The 21,571-nt window shown below is 40.6% G+C and overlaps 1 protein-coding gene across 1 annotated transcript; it reads left to right on the top strand.

Annotated features, from left to right (window-relative positions):
* The first annotated feature begins 7,267 nt into the window (after positions 1–7,267).
* kpna6 (karyopherin alpha 6 (importin alpha 7)) lies at positions 7,268–20,968 on the top strand. The gene is made up of 14 exons (XM_055055876.1): positions 7,268–7,369; positions 9,976–10,109; positions 10,202–10,294; positions 10,432–10,531; positions 10,975–11,069; positions 11,168–11,299; positions 11,396–11,484; positions 11,614–11,713; positions 12,123–12,286; positions 12,388–12,466; positions 12,787–12,912; positions 14,445–14,572; positions 14,668–14,852; positions 15,744–20,968. The coding sequence occupies exons 1-14, from the start codon at positions 7,366–7,368 to the stop codon at positions 15,929–15,931; spliced, it is 1,617 nt and encodes a 538-aa protein (XP_054911851.1). The 5' UTR covers positions 7,268–7,365; the 3' UTR covers positions 15,932–20,968.
* Positions 20,969–21,571: the final 603 nt, after the last annotated feature.

The following is a 21,571-nucleotide window of genomic DNA, read 5'->3' as shown; positions in this document are numbered from 1 at the left end:
GCTGTATTAAGTGAAAAAGTAAAAAAAAAGAAGCAGGCATGATGATTGTCATGGCCTTTGAAAGTTCTCGGCTGCTGCTGGTGCGGTGCGTGGGTGTGTTAGATCGCCTAGAAATAAAGAGACATCCTCCAACAGCAACGCCGAGCTGCACCACAGGTAAATAAAGGCACTGTGAGTTAATAGGCCTTATTGAGCCACTTCGATCGGCTTGGAATTGGCTTGTCAGGATGGGAGAAAGTCGTCCCAGCCCACATGCTCATCAATTACATTGCCTGTGCAATAATTGTACAGTATTGATCTCTTTAATTCATCAGCTCTGCTGATTTCACCTGATGCAAGGCTCTGCTGTCTGAGTTGAGAGTGCGGGATTAGTAGACGTGGACAAACATTTGTACAAATTTCAGGCTGAGAAAGAGTCAAATAGGCAGATGACATGTTACAATTTATCTGTAGCATAGTGAAATTGTCCTTGCCATATTAATAACCTGAAGTAAGAAGAATAAAAGCAAAAGAAGATAAATGAAGATTTTTAAACCTTGTGTCATCTGCGCTCTTGTTAATGAACAGCAGGTGTAGCCACAAGCTCCGCCCCAAAGTGCCTGGTGTGGGCTTTCCACCTTCAAGAAATCATCAGAATATTGTTCCTCTAACCCTTCGATGCCAATTTTACTATCTCCTCTGAGGAGCTCAGCAGATGAGCAGTTCACCCAGTGTTTGCTAATTACTGCTGGCTAGTCTAAAGGATCTGAGTGGAGGAGGGCTGCTCTGTGAGGCAGAAGCTTGGCAACAGCAGCTCTGAGGAAGAGCGACATCCTGAAAGGCGGAGCAAGGTCCACCCAGATGTTTTGCTCGGCTGAATGGTTGCCACGAGAGAATTAAGGGATTTTTCAAACATGCATGAAGAAATCAAGGCAACACTCTGTATGTTTTTGATGAGAGAATATTATAAAATGATATAAAGCTCAAAAACAATGATTGAACTTGATACTGCCCCTTCGATGCGCTAAAAGGGAGAAAGACACACATTTGCCAAATAAGTTCTGACTTAGCAAACATTTAGCACACATCTCTAAACAGCATGTGGCATCGCTAATGCTAACTGACATGACAAAACAGTAACAACTTGCCCAAAAACGTCCCTCTTTGGTATATCTCCATCCTATACCTGTAGATATAACCATGCCTAATTTCCTTTTTCTTCTTCTTCTTTTTTGTGACAATTCAAAATTTGTATAACAGGACGAAAGCATATCTTGTGGCACTAAAACATGATTAGTTGGAGGTTCTACACATATTTAGACATGGATGAAGGGAAAATCGAAAACCATCTGCAGTCCTGACGTTTTGATCTAAATCAAGCAGAGGCCAGAGCTATGGGCTTTAAAATTGAGAAAACTTAATGAGCAGCATCTGATTTTCAACTCCACACAGCAGCATACTGGTTGTGAGGATGACTTCCTATCAAATCACAAGCTAGGGACCAAATGAAAAGGTAAGAAGCTCTACATGATAATTAAATTGCTTCATATTTACCTTTGAGGACTGTGGCATTAAGGTCTTTTTAACTTAGTCTAAGAATATGTCTCCTATAGCATTTCACAGTGTGAAATGTTGCTAAAAGATTCCAGGAATCTTGTTTTTTTTTTTAAAGAAAAAAAAAAAGCACATGCAATGATGAAAGTGGATTGAAGTTTAAGAGAAATAGATTATTGTACCAGGAGACAATGGGTTAGGCTTAGATGTGCAAAGATATCCTGCAGAATCCGCCTGTCTTATGTTAGGCACACATTTATCTTTTAGAGTCTTTTATCCTGCTGGGTGGAAATAATGCATTAGAATTCAAGTAGTTCCCCACAAATCTCCCTCTTTGCACAAAAGGAATGATCCGCAGGAATAGTCCAAAAATCACCTACTCAGCATCTTACGTTATCAGCCCCGCCACCTGCTAGATGTCAGAAAGTGAGCGAAAGACGGGAAAGGTAGAGGGCCCCCCGTGCCACCCGCTCACCCTTCCCCCGCCAGATAAAAAAAAAAAAAGTATAGGACGGACGAGGCTGAATTGATTTTCAACACTATATTATGAAGACATATCTCCTCTTTTCCATTCACACCCCACATGCACTGACACACTGCTGTCTCCACACGTTATCCTCCCCACGGCGTTATCTCTCTCACCCTTTATTGCGCTCGCACACAGCGTTCGGCACAGAGCCTTGCAGATGTTCTCTCTCTCTCGCTGTCTCTCTCCCAGAGGTGGCCAAAGCCACTCTCTCACATTTCAGCAGACTGGCCTTATTATCATATTTGGTGTAATTGAATTAAGCAGCAGTCACATCGGCTATGTTTGCACTACTAGATAAGCACAATCAAAAGTAAACTGCTTTTGATGCCTCGTAATTGAATTTGGAGTCCTTGATGTGATTAGCTTTTATTTTTTTGTGCCAAATATTCGTCGTCTGTGAGTGTGCAGCCATTTTTTTATTTATCTGTAGGGATGAGCTGCTGCCTCAACAAGTAGGCAAACATGTGCGTGTCAGATTAAATTGCCCTACCTATATCTGTCTGAGTGCAAGGTTTTCTTTTCTTGTGTCACTGGCCTGTCCAGACCTGGCTGTCCTGTGGATGCTTGGGTTTATTTTTTTTCCCCTCAGTTATCAAAAGACATGCATTATCGGTAAATTGGTTACTCTAAATTGTCTCCAGTGTTGAGTCTCCATATCTCATGAACTCACATGACGGTTCAAGCTAAGATGGCAAAACAAGAGTTTCAACATTGTTTTTCTTCAAAATGATGGACAGGTGTATCCACCATATGCTACACTGCAGTACATAAGATCCTAACTGATCCATCCATTCTACCACGACTCGCATACAGGAAATCGAGGTAGCTAATCTTCACTTGGGGCAACGAGTGACTGGAAAGACTAGTCCAATTTCTTTGGAAAGGCCAATGGAATCCAATAATTAGCAAAAAGCAAAGGTTCTTAAACCAGACAACCTATTTCTATGACTACGTCTTAGCATTCTGGCAAATGAATTCCACAAACGGAAGTCCAGCTGGGACTGGAAACAATCCTGACTTCGTCCCAGTCGTACAGCGCAGACACAGCTCTTGCTTTGGGTATGTAAGTCAAGTGAAGTTTATTTGTATAACACATTTCAGGAACAAGGCAGTTCAAAATGCATCAAACCATAAAAACGTATCATTGCCAACTATGAAACAAGCAATAAACAAAACCATCAAGCTAATGCACATCAGATATATTGACCAATGATCCAGTTACTAGGAGTCAAAGGAAGCTCTAAAAAAGTGTATTATATTATTATCCCTGATTTAAAAGAACTCAGTGTTTCAATATCTACGCAAAGATACCAGGTAATATGACATATGGCCAAAAGAACAAGATTCTGAATTTAATGAACTGAAATAAGTTTTGTCTCTCAGGTGGCTATTGGTCATTTGGACTCAGCAGGAAGCCTCCACTTCTCCATAGTCAGTTGACAAAGTTCTGACTTGTGATCTGGAAAAATCATCATGGCGCCTCCCTTCAGAGCTTTTCCAGGGGCAAATCCAGAGTTAGCTGGAGGGACTCAACGAATCATTTCTGACCTAAGAACAGTTTGGAAACCCCGTAAAATGATCTGCATAGTGTCTCTAGCTCATCTATCTGGGTTTAATTCCTGCATCTAACATCCCTGCGACCTGATTTGCAACCTATTTCTGGTTGAGTGGATAAAAGAACGTGAGTGTGTTGATCTATTTGGAGACCACCATCACACATTATCCCTCCCTCCCACTGTGGACTGAATACCATTGTGGCATCTTGAGATTTTCTTTCCAGACACATACACATTTGTATGTAACTAAACCTTCGTAGCCTGACACTTTATTGTTAAACTCTTTGTGCTGTTGCAGCGATATGCACCAGCTTGAAGTGAATGAAAATGCAGTTTATCGATATAGTGGGCTCAGCTTGAACAGCTAATGTCTACTAATGAGTTTGGCAGGAGAGATCTTGCCAAAGGTTTTTCTTTTATCATTATTGTTTAATTTACAGTATTTTAAATTTGCAAAGAAACAGAAGGTATTGATTGTATTGTTCATTAAGTCTACTGTACATTAAGGAATGATGATGAGCAGGAACTGGCAGCCAGAGAAGCCATTTCCCTCTGAGCTTCAGTTTAAAAGCCTTCAGTTACACACATTGCTTTGTTACAGTGATATCATTACAAAGGCACCCTTTCCTCTGTGGCATTGACTAAAGGGGGTTGGGGGGCGCCTCTTGCATCTCTGTGCAGAGTGTCGGCTGTTGTGTGATGTGCTTCAGCAGGCCTAGAAATAAAATAAAATAAAAAGAAAAGTAAAGGGCCGGTGAAATCAGAGGTGATAAGCCCCGGCTGCAGCTCTGAGAAGCATTTGAATGCTGACTCCGGAGGACAAATTGGTCCGGTGTGTATCAGTTATTTGATACTGACAGAAAAAGCTGCTACCCGGCTTTTGATTCATCTCTGCACCACCGCACCTGTTTGAAGACGTGGGGGGTTGGGGGAACACTCCAGCCTTGGCGCTCTGCTGAGCAAAGCACAATCCCGGCTGCAGTCGGGGAGCACGGATCCTTTACAATGTTTGCACATGGCTGCAAAGAAACTATCTCAGTTTATGCTACAGTTGATCTGACCTCGCACACCCTTTGGCGCGGCGGAGAGATCCGGCCCGACACAAGTCGTTCTCGCTTTCATTTGTGCAACATTGCCCCCTAAAGTTTTCTCCGGGTGCACATCCGGCTTCCTTGGAGACCCGTGTCACAGGTCGTTGCTGCATCACAATGTAGTGCGGTAATTTGTCACCTCCTGCTGCCAGCAAATCGACCACAGCTGCACCTCACTTGTATTACTCTGTCATTTTCAATTTGAGAAGAAACAAACAAAAAAAAAACACACAAAACATCTATATTTCCATCTGATTTCAAAGAAATCAGATGGAAATATAGATATACAGCAGAAATGGAGGCATCTGAAGCAGGACCGAGGGCGGAAGGTGTGAGGAACCTTGACTTTTCTAAGATTGTTGCAACAGTTACAGCAGTTATTGTTTGACTGCTTGATCATGATTACACCTCTGAGAACTTGTGCATTGAAAAGAGAAATGCATACTGCAGTGTCATGGTTTTGGTCAACTTTGTTGATGAAACGTGATCCGAAAATATTCACACTCTTTGTACTTTTTTTCCATATGACAACCACCAACGTCAATGCACTTCAATAGAGTTTTATGTTACAGACCAACGCAAAGTCACGCATAATTATGAAATGGAAAGAAAATGATGACTAGCTTTCTAAACCTACAGAATCAGGTTTGTACGATGCCAGGCTTGCAGACACTTTTTCAGCATTACCATTTGACTGAAATCAGGCCTTTTCCATTGTTCTTTTCTATGCAATCTTTATTGTTAAGTGCACCAGCCCCTCCAGCTTCATGACCTGTTGCCACCCTTGTTCTTTTCATTCAAGCCTCCCTCTTTTCCCTCCACATGCAATGGTCAAACACTTCAACTGTACTTGGATAAGATCAAATAAAAATCAATGTGTTTGTTCCTGAAAGCATTTACAAACTGTAATTTGGCTTTGCACGTTTCTTTTGGTGTATTAGCTTATTCCTCTCTGAGTGCCCTTTCAGCCCATATCGATTCAGATATCATGTTACTAAAAATGGGGACATTGTTATACCAGCTTTTCCAGCATTCCAGCATTCCTCAACATCTTTCTCTTTTGTTCTTGAATTGCTTACACAGAACCTGCTTTCTTCCTCGACAGCAGCTCACGGACACCCGGTGCGTAGACTTTAAATAGATCTGGTGTGGGCCCGCGTTCTAATCTTGGTCAGCATTATTGAACACTAAGCCGGTTTTCACAAAAAGACAAGGTGTCATTTAAGTAGGCAACATTTCTTATTGTCAGCCTTGGAAAAATAAAGCCCTGACAGCTAACTGACAGCTAAATCTGTTAGTTTGTCAAACCACAATGCGAAAGGTGACCTATAGCAGGATGTTGGCACTGCTACAGTAGTTGGACATTATACGTCTTTAGTCTGTCTGCTGAATGTGCAAGTGCAGGCAAAAAGCCTGTAAGCATCACTAACTGAGCCCATTTTGGTCTGGATGTGTCTGTCATTTTCCCCAACGCTGATATAATAGGATCCTTGGACACAATTGAACCCCTCAGCTACTGCTTATTCTCGAACACTAAAGCGCTTTGAAGTGGCAAAAGAAAAAGTGAAGAAAACAATGAATAATTTTAAGAAATGTCATGGTTTGGATCAACATAGAAACATTGGGGAGTGTATGATCCCACATACCCAATATGGTCATTTGTATGTTGCATCAAGTCGTTGGACACATTTAGCAAACAGCTTGTCAATTTCTTCTTGTATAAAACTATTTAAAAGAAATTAGAAACTCCAAATTGTTTTGATGTCACCAGAATGCTATAAAATGCCTTAAAGAATACTGTTGTTCAGACAGTTCATTCTACTAAATGAAATATCTGCATGGTGGTTGATTTCAACAGCTTTAGGTAATGGTAACCCTTACTTTTTCCATTGCATTTTTTTAAGGTAATAATGTTTTTGCTGAACAACTGCACCTCAAAGTGTTGTTTCCTAGTTCTGACAACTCCAGATGTTGACAAGAGAGACACAAAAGGAGATTACAAAAGATGTGTGGTACACAGATGCTTTAAGATTTGAACATCAGGGTTCCTGTGCAGTTCAGAAAAGCTTGGAAAAGTCTATCAATTTTATTTACGTACACAAATCTAGATAGGCATGAAAAAGTAGTGATTGTCTGAGGAAGTGTTTCTATTTCCTGACTTTATTCCAGTTCTCATTGTGAAAGCAACTGTCTCTCTGTCCATTAATGTATCTGCTTCCTAACAAAAATGATCTGCTTCATAAATGTTGTTGATTCTTTTATTTTATTGATTTTAAATACCTTGTTTTTGGTCATTTATTTTATTTTAGTGCATTGTTGAAGCAACTGTACCGCACATGTATTATTTATGTATTTTATAACAACAATGTAATGCTAGTGTATCGTGTTTCTGACAACTAAAGCTCCTATTTCACTAAAGAAATGATCATTTAAGCTTGTCACTTGGTGGTTACGTTTGCATTTGCCATACTTTGGAGACAAATGTTTGTGGTACTGGGGCAACCTCTGGTGGCAGGAAGTCGCTCTATATTTCAATATTTCCGTCTCCGGCGGACATATTGCTTATTGGAGCAAATTCTGGAACGCTAGCAGTGGGGAAAAGGATTTGAATTTGGTATATATCTTCACGGCTTAGTATACTTAAAACATAACCATAATGGGTAAGTCGTCTTTCTATCTCAAAGTGTTCAGGTGACTGAAGTGTTTTCTGTGTAGTCGAAGGTAATAACTGGAAAATAATTGTGACTTTAGTGTAGCTACTTAGCTAACACGTTAGCTGTTGTAGCTAGTAATGTAGCGTATGCACGCAGTTGGAAATTGTTTATGGCGTTTTAACCTGGGGTTAAGTGAACGACCATTTATCGGTTCGGTGACACTTTTAAACTTGTTAAGAGGTATTGGTCGAGTTGTAAACGTTTCATTTCAACAACGACAAAAAGGGAGTGCTAACTTGAGAAGCTAACTTGAGAAAACTTGGCTAGGTGCTAACAAGATTAGCATCGCGCTTTACCATTACAATGACCCACGTAGTTTTTAGCCAAAGGTCTTACCACTTTCGTGAAGATATTTTCTAGTAATCGCCAGTTTTGTAGCTACATTTTCTGTGTCCCACTTTCCCATTTCTATGTGTAAGCAAGCTTCGAGAACCACGTTATCAAGTTATTTACATGTATTTGTTTAGTCTGTTATCTGCAACATAAACAAGCTGTTCAACCCGGGAATGCGCCGCGCTAACTAAGTAGGAGTCACCAAATGTCTCCTTGTTCTTAAATGATTTGGCAAAGCACAACAGTTTGGACAACACGGTATAAATTTGTGTTAGCATGCGTGCTAGCTTCGGTGCCTTAGTTCTGTCATTCAGCTTCATTCCAGAGACCCCGCACAGTTACACAACATGGGGGGTCGGGTTATAATAAGACCCCTGTGTTTTCTGGAAGGTTTTCAGTCGCTTTCATTGTGATGATCTCATTTAAATCCACAAAAAAATGTTGTGTTGTATTTTGTGAGGAGGGTAGAGCTAACGTCGGCTTGTGTCTTTACCTCAGGTCACAACTTCTGGTAAAGACTTGACGAGGATGATAAAACTGCCTGGTTCAGTTAGTCGATGTTTAAATGTAATCACCATCGTGATGTGTTTCAATTGTAATCTAACATAAATATGTGATGATTTCATCACTGAAATGCCAAATTATACAACATCCAGGATTCTCGCATAATCTGAAAAGTATCGATACGGTATATAAAAATATTATTATTTCCAGACTTCCACACATTTTTCTTTTTCTTTGTCCTTCACTTTGTCATCCTTCCATTTATCCAGTTGTCCAATTTCCCTTCCCCCCTCCATGTTGTTTTTTTTAATTCTCTATTTAAAGCCTTCCAGGTCAGCTATGAATTCACAGGAGACATTACTTTCAATTTAAAATTTATATGTATACTTGCATAAAAAAGGATTTATAGAGCTGAAACTGTGAAAATTTGAGTGCAGAAAGTTCCTACTGTATAACAGTGCTTCACCCAAACCGAGGGTCAACTTTTCTGTGAAAACGTGTACGTCTTCTGACTTATTTGAGATATTTTGCTAGCTTCTTGGTCGTCATTTCCTTCTCGGTTCAGCTAGATGATGCTATAAGCAAGCCCAGTCAACAAATGCGCAACAGTTCCCCTCCTCTTTTCTGCTTTGCGTACCCCAGAGGGGTCCCTGTTTGCCAGTGGGGGTTTCAGGGAATTTCCAGTGCAGACACGCAACTCCCAGCTGGGCTATTTTTGTTCCACCTTGGCCAAAGGGGCCAAGCAGTTGTCACAAAAAATATAATCCAGCTACCTTTTTCGTAGGGAAAAGAAAGAAAAAAAAAAAGAGAGCAACCAGCTGTTACTGGTGTTTGTCAATCCCTGCGGCTCCACCATCTGCTTCCCACATTACACACCTTTTACAAGGCTGCTTGGACAAAACGTGACCTCAATTTCCAGAGCTTGTTGGAATATTTAACCTTAGGACACCCTGCTGGTAGCCGGGGAGAGGGGTCTTTTGAGACTTTTTTTGGCACGTTTTTCAAAAATGTATGAAATTAAAAATTGTATTCCTCTCTGCTAGGCGCAGCTTATGTTGTGTGTATTTTTAACTTGTTTTTATTTCTTTCTAAGCTAATTTCTGCAAGACTTTCCGATCAGTCTCTTTCTAATATTAGAAACTTGAGCAGGAGAGACGAAGTCAAACTTAATCTGTCCCAGGTTTACTCATACTTCCTTGTGTGTTTTTTTTTCTTTTTTTAACTGTATTGCAGGTATTATAGGCAATTTACAGTTAGCAGGAATAATAGGAAGAAAACTAAACCAAAGATGGACTTTTATCACAATATTTTTGCGGTACTATTGTGATGGCAATAAAAGTGGGTATTATTATTTTTATAAGAACCATTTCTTACATTTATTTTAGGTAACAATGTGACTGTAACTGTGTTTAAAAACACAAATGTTTCCCATACATTATGCTCTTCAGCAGTGACATGAAGAGCTGTGATTTTTATCGCTAAACTAACCAAATTTACTTAGATTTATTGACGCTTTTGAGCAAATGCTGGAGAAAATAGTAAAACTATCAAACCAGATAAAGAAAGTTTTTTTGACATCATTAATTTGAGTTTATTGTAACAAGGATAAACCAAAATTCTTGTCACAATAAACGTATCACAATAAATGATTAACGATACAGTACTAGTTCCCAGCTGGCTTTTTGACCTTGTGTCTATGTTCTCTGGGCCATCAGAACCGTCAGCCAGTCCGGCCAAGGACAACTACAGGATGAACCGCTACAAGAACAAAGCACTGAATCCAGAGGAGATGAGGCGCAGGAGGGAAGAGGAAGGCATCCAACTCAGGAAACAAAAACGAGAACAGCAGGTGTGTCTCCCGCGGCAGATTTTATTGTTTTTGTTTTGTGGTTCAAACCTTTTTTCAGCAGGATGACTCTGTGACTCTGCGGTTGTTTGCAGCTTTTCAAGAGGAGAAACGTGGACGTTCTCAACGACGAGGAGGTCATGTTCGAGAGTCCGCTGGTGGACTCGTACCTCAACTCTCCAGCAACAGTGAGCGGCTCATTTTCCTAATGATTCTTGAGCAGCGGAAACATTTTGAGGCTTTTCATAAAATGTTTGATTTGGTGTTGATGTCAGAAGTGATTTCAGTGCTGAGAGCCTCAGTGTTTGTTCTTGTTCACGTCTAGGAGGGAGTCATCACCAGAGACATGGTGGACATGCTTTTTTCAGAAGACCCAGAGCTCCAGCTTGCCACAACACAAAAGTTTAGAAAACTACTTTCCAAAGGTTTGTACAGAACGTCGTGTGTTTGTGGGACAAGCAGAAATATATTGCGTCTTGGCATGGAACCATGAATAAAGCAGATAGTTCAGGACTATTGAAGTGAGATTCTGGTAAAAGTTGTAAACAGTGACTTACCTGATGTATGTAACTTTCTTGGTCTCATTAAGTATAAAATTTGATAGTTGGTCCTCACCTCCCGCATGTGGCACGTTCTAGTGGAACCAAGACCAATGCAGGCCCGTATCCTCTTAAAGGGGCAGTATTAGGTTTTTTTAAGATACCTAATACTGGTGCATAAAATATAGTAAAGAAATGTATAAAATCCTTGACATTTTCCACACATATGGAAAATGTGTGAATGTTTGCATGTTTATGTACCATGAAATAAAATCATAATTGCTGCTTTTGTCCTAATAATTAATTTTGACTTTAATATTTATTTCCAGAGCCCAACCCACCGATCGATGAGGTCATAAACACAGCCGGCGTCGTGGAGCGGTTTGTGGAGTTTCTGCAGAAGAGCACCAACTGCACACTACAGGTCTGCTCATGAAAACTCTTGTTAAGATTTTAAATGTTGAGCTTGATTTCTATTTATATATATTTATTTTTTAAATCTTTTTTTTTGTGCGGCTGCAGTTCGAAGCTGCCTGGGCCCTGACCAACATCGCGTCGGGAACATCCCAGCAGACAAAGACGGTCATCGAGGCCGGAGCCGTGCCCATCTTCATCGAACTCCTCAACTCAGAGTTCGAGGACGTCCAAGAACAAGTAACACGTTTTTCCAGCTTCAGCTCTAAGGCAGGATGTTGTTGTTTTGCTGCCCGGTGAGATAAAGCGGCCTTCTTCTTTGTGTGTGTTCTCCAGGCTGTGTGGGCGTTGGGTAATATCGCCGGGGACAGCGCAGTATGCAGGGATTATGTGCTGAACTGCAATATCCTAACACCGCTGCTGTTGTAAGTTCTTACGTTTTTTTTGTTGTTGTTTGTACAGTGCTGTTGTATCATGACCAAGCCCAAACAAGTCTCTGCATGAGACATATTTCTGTCATGATGTTATCGTCTGAGTTTGTGTTTTTTTCTCAGGCTTTTGACCAAATCTACAAGATTGACGATGACTAGGAATGCAGTATGGGCTTTGTCGAATCTCTGCAGAGGCAAAAATCCGCCACCTGCTTTTGAAAAGGTGACACTTCCACATCAACACACTTCTTGCTGAATTCTGACATGGAGTTGATCTCAGTCCTTTGGCCGAAGAATCAATGAAATAACCCAGAGCTGACAGCAGAATATAACATGGTGTATAAATATTTGTGGAACATAGAGATAATCAAACCCAATTCTGTAAAAGTTCCTCAAGTGCTTTAAAATCTTCCTGAAAAATTCTGAAATGTGTGGTTGAAGAAGTTTTTTTATGTGACATTGAAAATTAGTTGGCAAACAGTTACTTTAAAAGTAGCCACATGTCATCTTTTCCATCAGGCTTGATCTCAGTGTCCAGAAACTTTAGAAGAGATTTAAAATAATCTTTTGCTGCGTCAGTAAAAAGTTTAGTCCCCTAATGAAAATCCTAACCGTAAACTCGTCCTGTCCAGGTGTCTCCCTGTCTGCCTGTGCTGTCCAGGCTCTTATTCAGCAGCGACCCAGACTTGCTGGCAGACGCCTGCTGGGCTCTTTCCTACCTCTCCGACGGCCCCAACGACAAGATCCAGGCTGTCATCGACTCAGGCGTCTGTAGGAGGCTGGTGGAGCTGCTCATGTACGTTTGGGGCTCTCGCCGTACCGGTTCCGTCACACTGAAATCGCAGCCGTGAAAACATTATCCTGATGATCGCGGTTACTTAACGCTCCTCTCTGCAGGCACACAGACTACAAGGTGGCCTCTCCTGCTCTGAGAGCCGTCGGAAACATCGTCACTGGAGACGACATTCAGACACAGGTTTGTTTCAGGAATCAGCTCAGAGAAATATATAAAAATGGAGTTTTACTTGTAGTGTTAATGGTTCATTTACTTTAAGGCTCTAATGTGTAACTTTTATTTTTAAACAAAACAAACATTTTTTTTTTTTTTACATACTTTTTAAAAGTTACTATTTTGTGACTGTAATATGAGAGATTATCTGTGGAAAGATTGATGTCCACCTCCTCCTTGAGCTAATGTTGCTGTCTGAAGAAATACAATACCAGCCAATCAGAGCCAGGAGGTCTTAACGAGGTCAATAACCCACATGTACCTGTCTGGTTATTTGTTGTGTTTAGGTGGTGTTGAACTGCTCAGCTTTACCCTGCCTGCTGCACCTCCTCAGCAGTCCTAAAGAATCAATTCGTAAGGAAGCCTGTTGGACCATCTCCAACATCACAGCTGGAAACAGAGCACAAATACAGGTGACCTTTACACATTACTAGGGCTAAAACGATTCCTCGAGTGATTCGATCACGAAAATTCCTCGAGGAAAATTTACCTGCCTCGGAGCTTCGTGTTTTATTATTTAGCGCACCATGTTCCGACCCGGACATTACTTGCTTTCCACGGAGTTCTCTCTTCCGCCTCAGAGTTGTTGACTATTGCTAAGTGTTAGCAGCATAACGTACAATTTTCAAGTTCAGCCAGTGGGGATTTTATTGATTGATGATGATGCCCGGGTTTTTATCGTTTTTGGTGGACCAATAAGCGTCTTTACTGGTGCTAATGAGGGATGGTGCGAGAGCTGCTGGTTGAAAGCAAACGGCGGGAAGAGCTCTGCAGGAGTATTTATTTATACAGGTGAGCGGACAGACTGAACATGGTGGGCGGTTGAGTAGCTCATGATTACAGTGTAAGTGTAGCTTTACGGACGAACCGCACAATAAATTTCATGTCATCCCAGTCTCAGTAAACAGGTGGCAGAGCGCATTGTGGCGTTACATGGCTGGTAAATGAGTTTCTGAGTGTGACGAATGAAGGTGCCGTAAATGTCCCGTACTGCTCCTCCGGTTCTTGCGTTCATCCCCTGGTCTACCGGTCCTCAGACTTAAGTTCATTTGTCCCCTGGTCTATACCCTCTCCTCCATCCCCATTTTACCCCAAAACCCTCCAGAGATGTTTCCTGTATACTCAAACCCAAAGCTTGACAGGTATTGGGCGAGGTGAGAATTCATCTATTAAACTGACTGAAGATGAAAACATAAACTAAAAGCTGGAGCATAAAGATTTTTTTATAAGCGTAGTTGTGAGCCTGCCTCTTCATTGTTAAATTGAATACAATTTTAGATCTTTGTATAACGTTTCTTCAGGTTAACTTAGAAAGTGAGTGGTGGGAAGCTAACATTTATAATTCATACTGAACAAAACACCCACTGGCAAGATTGTGGTGGCAGCACCCTGCTGAGCTTTCTTTAAGAAGAGGGTTAGAAAATCATTCTGAAAACACCACGTTTTTGTTTTTTTTTTTCCTTCATAATTATACCCAATTTTGAATTAATCATATAAAATCCCCCCAGATGTATTGAACTATGTGATTGGGACATGACCAAATGGTAAAAAGCTTAACAGCTTCAGAAAAGTAAAAACTTTTCTGAAGCTCTGTTTGCTACTTTGCCATTTTTCCTTCTTTGAGACATGCTAATAATATTATTATTATGTAAAGTTTTTATTATCCAGCTAAATTGTAATGCAGCGTTTCATTCCAAGTACATTATGCTCCACAGTGATTGACAGGTCTGTTTTATTCTCTGCGAAGGAAATCTCTTACAGCAGTAATATGACGCCTCCTTGAATATTTAATATATTAATCTCAAATATTCTCATATTACTTAATTATATTGCGGACAAATCCCTTCAAGAAAAAGCCAGTTGTAAAAAGTGTGCTTGGTCTGAGACGCTGCAGCTCCTGCTCCATCCCTCATTTAGAAAGCTCTCATTTTCTGCTTCTCTCCAGACGGTGATTGATGCCAACATCTTTCCAGTCCTAATTGAAATTTTGCAGAAAGCGGAGTTCAGAACCAGAAAAGAAGCAGCCTGGGCCATCACCAACGCCACATCTGGAGGAACCCCAGAGCAGATCAGGTGCATTTCCGTTTGACGTAGAGACGCCGGCATCCATTTCCGTTTCCCCTGTGGTCGGATTCTTGCTCCATGTTAACATTTGTGTTCGTATCCAGGTATCTGGTGAACCTGGGCTGCATCAAGCCGCTGTGTGATCTCCTTACCGTAATGGACTCCAAGATTGTTCAGGTGGCGCTTAACGGGCTGGAAAACATCCTGAGGCTGGGCGAGCAGGAAGCCAAGCAGGAGAACAACGGCACCGGCGTCAATCCCTACTGCAGCCTCATCGAAGAAGCCTACGGTACGCCGCTCACTCATATGCATTCTGACATTCACTAATGGATTTATTTGAACTCTGAATATCATAATGTCTGCTGGCATGTTATGAAAGAGCAACTGGCTTCAGTAAGACAGTGATTTCAGACTAAAGTTAAGAGATATTCCGCTTAAATTTTATAGACAATTACCAAAAAGACATTAACCTGTAGAAGCAACCGTAGACTGAATGTATAGGTCCTGCTGTTGTCTGAGTAAATGCTTCAGATTTAAATAATTTATCTCATCTCTATACTATTTTGACAGGATTTCTGAGTCTTGTTTATAGAGGACTAGCTGTTATCTTGTGACCTGAAAATTAGGGTGTGATTTCCTCCTTCCACGTATCAGTGTGACCTGAGGAAATGCAGATTGTCGGAAAGGAAAAATCTGGACAGAAATCGGCATAAAAATGTTGAAATGTCGAACTGGCCTTAACAATGTTGTTAGAAGTCCTGAACGATTCATTCACAGATCAGATCTGTGAATGGTCAGATATTTCTGCCTGCTCAGAGTTGATCTTTTGTGAAATTGCCCAATATTAAAACACAGACAATTTCTCAATTTATCTGTGAGATTTTATGATTTATTCCATGTATTTTTAAGTTAAAACCTCAACCAATTAAGAATTACCTAAATTCTTACTATATACAACGTTTCTGCTTTTCACCATTTATTATTTGCCTATATTTACATTTACTTACTACTTTAGACAGTCGACTCAGAACTGGAATTAAACCTGCTAGTTGGAACAAAAAGATCCAGAGGACTTCACTAGATGCTGAGACTTTTTGTCGGCACTTTGAATTGCCTAATTGCTGAAAATGTACTGCATAAATAAAATTACCTTACCATTTATTTATTTATTTATGCACAGGACTAGACAAGATTGAGTTCCTCCAGAGCCACGACAACCAGGAGATCTACCAGAAGGCGTTTGACCTGATTGAGCGCTACTTCGGTGTGGAGGATGAAGACAGCAGTCTAGCTCCTCAGGTGGACCAGGCCAATCAGCAGTTCCTATTCCCTCAGCAAGAAGCTCCAATGGAGGGCTTCCAGCTCTAAGATTTCTTAAGTACACCTCTCACCCACTGTCCCATCTGTATTCTCACCCTCCACCCCCATTTTATGGAAGGCCCCATGATGCCTGAGTCATGCCACTGTGCTCTCTCGCCTGATCTCTCCAAGCACATACACACTCACACACACAAACCCGCCCTTAGGAGGAAAGCTTAAACTGTCGCCCTCTTAAGCCCTAAAACAACCCTCTCCAACCACGCTTTTCCACCTGTTGGACAAATAGCTCACAGGGCTGACTTGTTTATTTTTTTGTTGTTGTTTTTTTGTTGGTTTTTTTTTTTTTTGTTTTTTTCTTTTCCTGGCCATTGGGAGCATTTCTTACAAACTAATAACCAAGTTGGGGGGGAACTGATCACCTGAAAACCCGAAGCGGTTTGAAACGTGCACAAGGACTTCTTCCTGCCGTTTGGTAGCTCTTGGCTCCGGTTGCCAGCAGCAACCAGTTAGGATCTTTATCAAAATTTCTTCACCAGTGGGACATTCCTGTCTTCTGAATTACCCATGCATCCCCTCGCAGTCCACAAACAGGGGGCGTCCAGTTTGTGACATCAGTTTGATTTTGTGCAATGCAACATAGGCGTACCATTTTTATTATTTTTTTTATTCCCCCTCCTTTTTAGCTTTTATTATTTACCTCTAACCCTTATTTATCTTCTCCTTTGTAGGTATTTTTCTTTTTCTGTAAATGGAAAGTCATTTTTGTTTTATTTTCTATAAAGTTATACCCTAATTGTTAGTCTTAGGGCTGGCTTAAACCTGCCGCCCAAGCAAAAGGACGACTTTTACGTTGTAGTGGGGAGGGAATGGATGAGATGTAACAGAATAAATTGAAACTAGGAAGGACTGTGATTAGGATTTTGGTGAAGGTTAAGAGTTTTTTATTTTAACCATGGAAAAAAAAAATCCACTTTTTTTTTTTTTTTTTTTTTCGAGGGCGGGATATTTAAATATCCTTATATTCATTGTTTGCTGTGTTAATAACATTTGAATTATGAAGTAATCTATTAAACAAGGCCTAGTTCAGGGGGGTCAAGGTGGAGCAGAGCCTGCTGCACTTGCAGCAAACTGAACTTGTTTTTCCTTCTGGCTGAATTTAAAAAGAAGGTGGAAAAACCTCCTGCAGCAGAGGAAATGTTATAGTTTAGTGGTTCAACTGAACCCCACCTCCCGGCCCCCTGCAGTGTAAAAGGGTTTCTGCTTGGCAGTCGGGCCCTATGGTGGGGGTCTCTGCATGGTATTCTACCACCCTGCCTGCAGCCACGGAGGATTCCTCGCCAAGCGCAACCTGTTGGTACAGAGAGGCGAAACGTACCTTGTAAAGCAACACACGGGGCTTAAAGAAGAAGCTGGACTCTAACACGATAACTTTAGGTGGTGTGAATAGTGATAGTTTAGTGACCACGGTGGTGTTTTCTTTAGTGGTAGAGTTGATTAATAGCCTCTGGCGTTCGATATCACTATATCTTTGAGGAATGGAGATGACAACCGCTAACGACTTTTTGCATGGGACAGTTGTGCTTACGTGTGGGTGTTTTGTTCATGTAAATAGCCTCTTCCTCTGCCCAGCCAGGACAATTCTGCTGCTTCTGTGTGGGTCTAATAACAGCTGGAGGGTTGAAAGATAGCTCTGAAGATAAGTGACAAGCCTAACTGCAACAAAAGTTCAAGTATCAAAATAGAAGTATATTTGGATTTTGATGTATTTGCATTAATGTATATCTCTGCGTACACTTCATGCACACTTGCATACAACACCAGCTGAAACACAGATGAGTGACTAGAAACAAAAACTAGCTTCCATTAAGAAGAAGGGGGGGGGAAAGGAGTAATAAAATGTTTGTGTTTGAGCACAAACTTTCTTTTGCTCCCATTTCTCCTGTAGTAAATATTTTGTTGAATGAAATGGTCAAATGCAGAGTTGCTTATTGCTATGGAAGCGTGTCGTTGTTTCTAGCCACAGGACTTCTGATGGTTGAGATTAGCTGAGTTGACGCTGACCAGGGACTGGCTGTGTTTCTGCTCAGTCTCTGGTCAGTGTTGAGGCGCTGTAGATGAAGTAGAAGTGTGCTCGTGTGAGTTTTGACTGACAGGCGCTGTGTGAGGGAGTAGGTCTATTAACTATCAAAAATATGTCCTAATCAGAGTCGGGAGGATGAAAGGGGAACCGCTGCTGTTCTGTGGATTACTGAAGCATTCAAATGTATGGAAGATGAACACAATCAGGTTTCTTTAAAGTAACCAAATAAAACAATCTTCTGAGGATTATTCTGACTTTTCTTGGAATCCCAAAGTGGTAAACAATTTTTGTATCATCTATAGTTGCAATTGGAGGTTTTCATCCATTCACTGTGGATGTGTTGTATTAATCTGGGGCTTTTTAATGCTTTTGAGTTGTGGAATGACTCTAAATTCTTGTGTAATCGACGCAGCCTGAATTGTACCTGGAAGCTCAAATATATACATATACCTCCCTGCCTTTGCTCCCCTTTGGACTTGGCTAACTTAGCTTTAGCGAGCTGCAGAAAAACTACATGCCTTTTGTCGCCATTAACAACATTCTGGCATAACTGACAGAATATTTGAAGGTCCCTTTTTTATCCAATTTTTCTGTTTTCCTGGCAGTGAATTTTGCTCATCCGGGTCAGCTAATTCCATCTAGCTTGAAGATGGAATTCAAGCTAGATGGAACAGTCTTGGTTAGCTGAGAAACACTTGCATCTTTCTTGGTTACCCAGTGTAAACATTAGCATCGGTCATTGAAAATTACTATCTCTGCCCAGACAAGTCATCTGACTTGCATCTTGTTCAGTTATCTTTTTAAAGAAGTATACCGGTGGAAGCGGGTATGTGTAATCATGAACCTGCCTGGACAGAAAATCCACAATAAATTCCAATTTAAAATGAATCCAAGTTGTGGGTATTATCATCCCAGCCTGGTCAAGCAATCCTTCAAAGGCATTAAAACCCCCCAAATTAATGTGACATTTGTGCGCATAATTATTCAAAGTGAACCTCTGACTGCTGTTTCTCATCTGCCTTTTACCACGTTAAGCACCATTCTGCAAGATGTGTTAAACATGATCTAACAGGTGACTCTGTGCCGAGTTTTATCCGCAGAATACGAGTGCGCCCGGTCGACGTGAGAAGTCGAATCATGAATTAAGCAACAACATCTTACCTCTGCCCGACAGAAGTGTAGAGCAGCATTTAGACCCTGGAGTCTTCGGTTTCCTGGCCAATTCTGTGCTTGGCCTACAAATATAATGCCAGAATTGCAATATATATAAATAAATATAAATATATTAAAGAAAAAAAATCATTGCATCAAGGAGAGAGGGAGAGAGAGGGAAAAAAAAGTTTATATTTCTTAAAAATCAAAATGCACTCCTGCTCACTAAAGTGCCAATCCGACCAACAAAGACTGGAGGATCTTGCGTTTCTGTCTTTGACTTGTAGATTATTTCTTTATATCTTTATTTACTTGAATGTGCACATGTTTTTTGTGCAAACCATTGCTGCTCTATTTTCCTTATCTTTCAAGTTACATTATTTGCCATTGTTTCTTAAGGTGGCATTCTTTAACAATGATGTCTAATTCTCTGGGTTGGGTTTTGGGAGGGGGTGGTTGGGTGGGGGACTGACTTGACTCTATAAAACTGATGTTTTTCATTGACGGGATGTTCTCTACAACTCTTGTTGTGGTTTTCGCCGCGTGTAGCTCAGCTGCTGCACGGCTGTTCGGAATTGCGCCACCAGTTTCTGTTGAGACCCGGTGTTTAGCATTTAGCTCAAGCCGAGGCCCCCGTTCACTGTACGAAAAGTAGAAAATAGCTGCAGTAGATGCACATACATACAGAGAAATGACCATCACAGCAGACTGATGCAGGCACCAATCTCACTGCCAGTTAGTTTACCAAAGTTTTGTCATCCTCATGGCAGCATTTTCAGTCCCTCCCTGAGAGAAAAGGTTCTTCTTTTCTTCCGTTTTTTTCTCTCCCAAATTTAAGCTCAGTTGAATCTTAATTCCGAAGACTGCATTTAAATCTCAGAGACGAGATACAAACCTGATCTCACGTGACTTGAGGTCAGAGGGAAACTCTTGATGTTTAGTTGTTTTGGTTTTTTTTTCCTTAAATATTAAAATGTGGAGATTAAGGAAAAAAACAAAACAAAGTGCAGCGATTTACATTAAAGTGTTATAATTTAAACTATGTATGTTCTGATACATTGACAGGGATTCAAATACAATTCTGATCACTTCTGAGAAGTGGAGAAAAAAAGCCTCAGTAGAACTTGTAACAGGATGAATAAAGCGTAGTAAAAATAATAATAAGAAGAAAAAGACGAAGAAGAGGTGAGTATCCAAAAGCCTTTCTGCTTCTCTTCTTTCCCTGGTCAAGATGTGGTGATTTATATCATTTTTGGGATATTTGATTGTTTCAGTTGGGCTGCATGATCAGAAAACTTGTTACTTAACATGCGAGTGAGTTTAAAATGATAAATAAAAACCGCTTCAAAGAAAAAAGAAAAAAAAATTCACACCTTGTCTTCCGTCCTGGACGCTTTTGGTGTCTTTATGAAAATCTAGCGCAGCGGCTCGGCTCGACGCCTATGCTACACATGTTTACAATACTCCTCGTTTGTAAAATCCTATTTGTATGCCATCACTAACCAGTCCTGATGCATCCTCTGCTCTGGTCCTCTCATTTCTGTCTATTTATTTTCCTCTTCTTTTTTTTTTTCCGGGTCAGTACTTTTCTTTATCGCTCCAAATTAACCATGTTGTATACTGTGACTCGACTGGACTTTACCGACGGTATGAATGAGTGACGAGAACCTAACCACACTTCAGCTGAACATGATACACAAACATAAACATGGAAGAGAAAATAATAAAATATAAAAAAAACAGCGCATACAGGAATCTGCAACAATATTAGAAATGTAAAGAAACTGTATTGAATTTAACATTGTTCAGAGGAAATACTGTACAAAACAAATAAAGTTATGTTTCAACCCTTTCATGGATGTAATTTGTTCTTGTGTGCGAGTTGTGACAGAAACAGGAAACTGGATCCATGGAGAGACATGCTACTACATTTTGGGCAAGTAGACCTGAGATTTAGGTGCATGTATGTATCAGAATGGCCCAGGGAAAGTCCAGATCTAATTCAAATTGATAGTAAAAATGCATGTCAAAAGACGCTCTCCATCTAGTTTCACTGTTGAGCTACTTCGCAAAATTTCAGTTTCTATGTGTGGAAGAATTGAAAATTGTCACGTGACCTCCCCACTCATCGTCCCCCCGCGGCCCACAGTAAAATTGCCAATACCTTCAATTTCTTCAGGGGATACACTATGACACAGGTGTTAGTATTGTTTTCATTCATCAACTAGATTTTTTGCTGAAGATCTTTCCTGCACACAAGCGTTTTGAAGAACCTTAGATATTACACTGCGAGTTACAAAAACATCTAGGTTCCCTTTGGGCTTGATGGTTTTTTTATTATTATCATTATTTAATTATATGTAATTTTTGGGCTTTAGAACAAGAAGCCATTTTTCAATAAAAGGCGCAAAATTTATGGTATGCTATTTCTGCAAATATAACATTGAAAACATGTA

This window comes from Poeciliopsis prolifica, unplaced genomic scaffold (assembly GCF_027474105.1).
Source record: "Poeciliopsis prolifica strain line A6 unplaced genomic scaffold, Auburn_PproV2 SCAFFOLD043, whole genome shotgun sequence".
NCBI classification, from domain to species: Eukaryota; Metazoa; Chordata; class Actinopteri; order Cyprinodontiformes; family Poeciliidae; genus Poeciliopsis; species Poeciliopsis prolifica.
The sequence above is the reverse complement of the archived record's forward strand: the minus strand, read 5'-3'. Positions and strand labels throughout refer to the sequence as shown.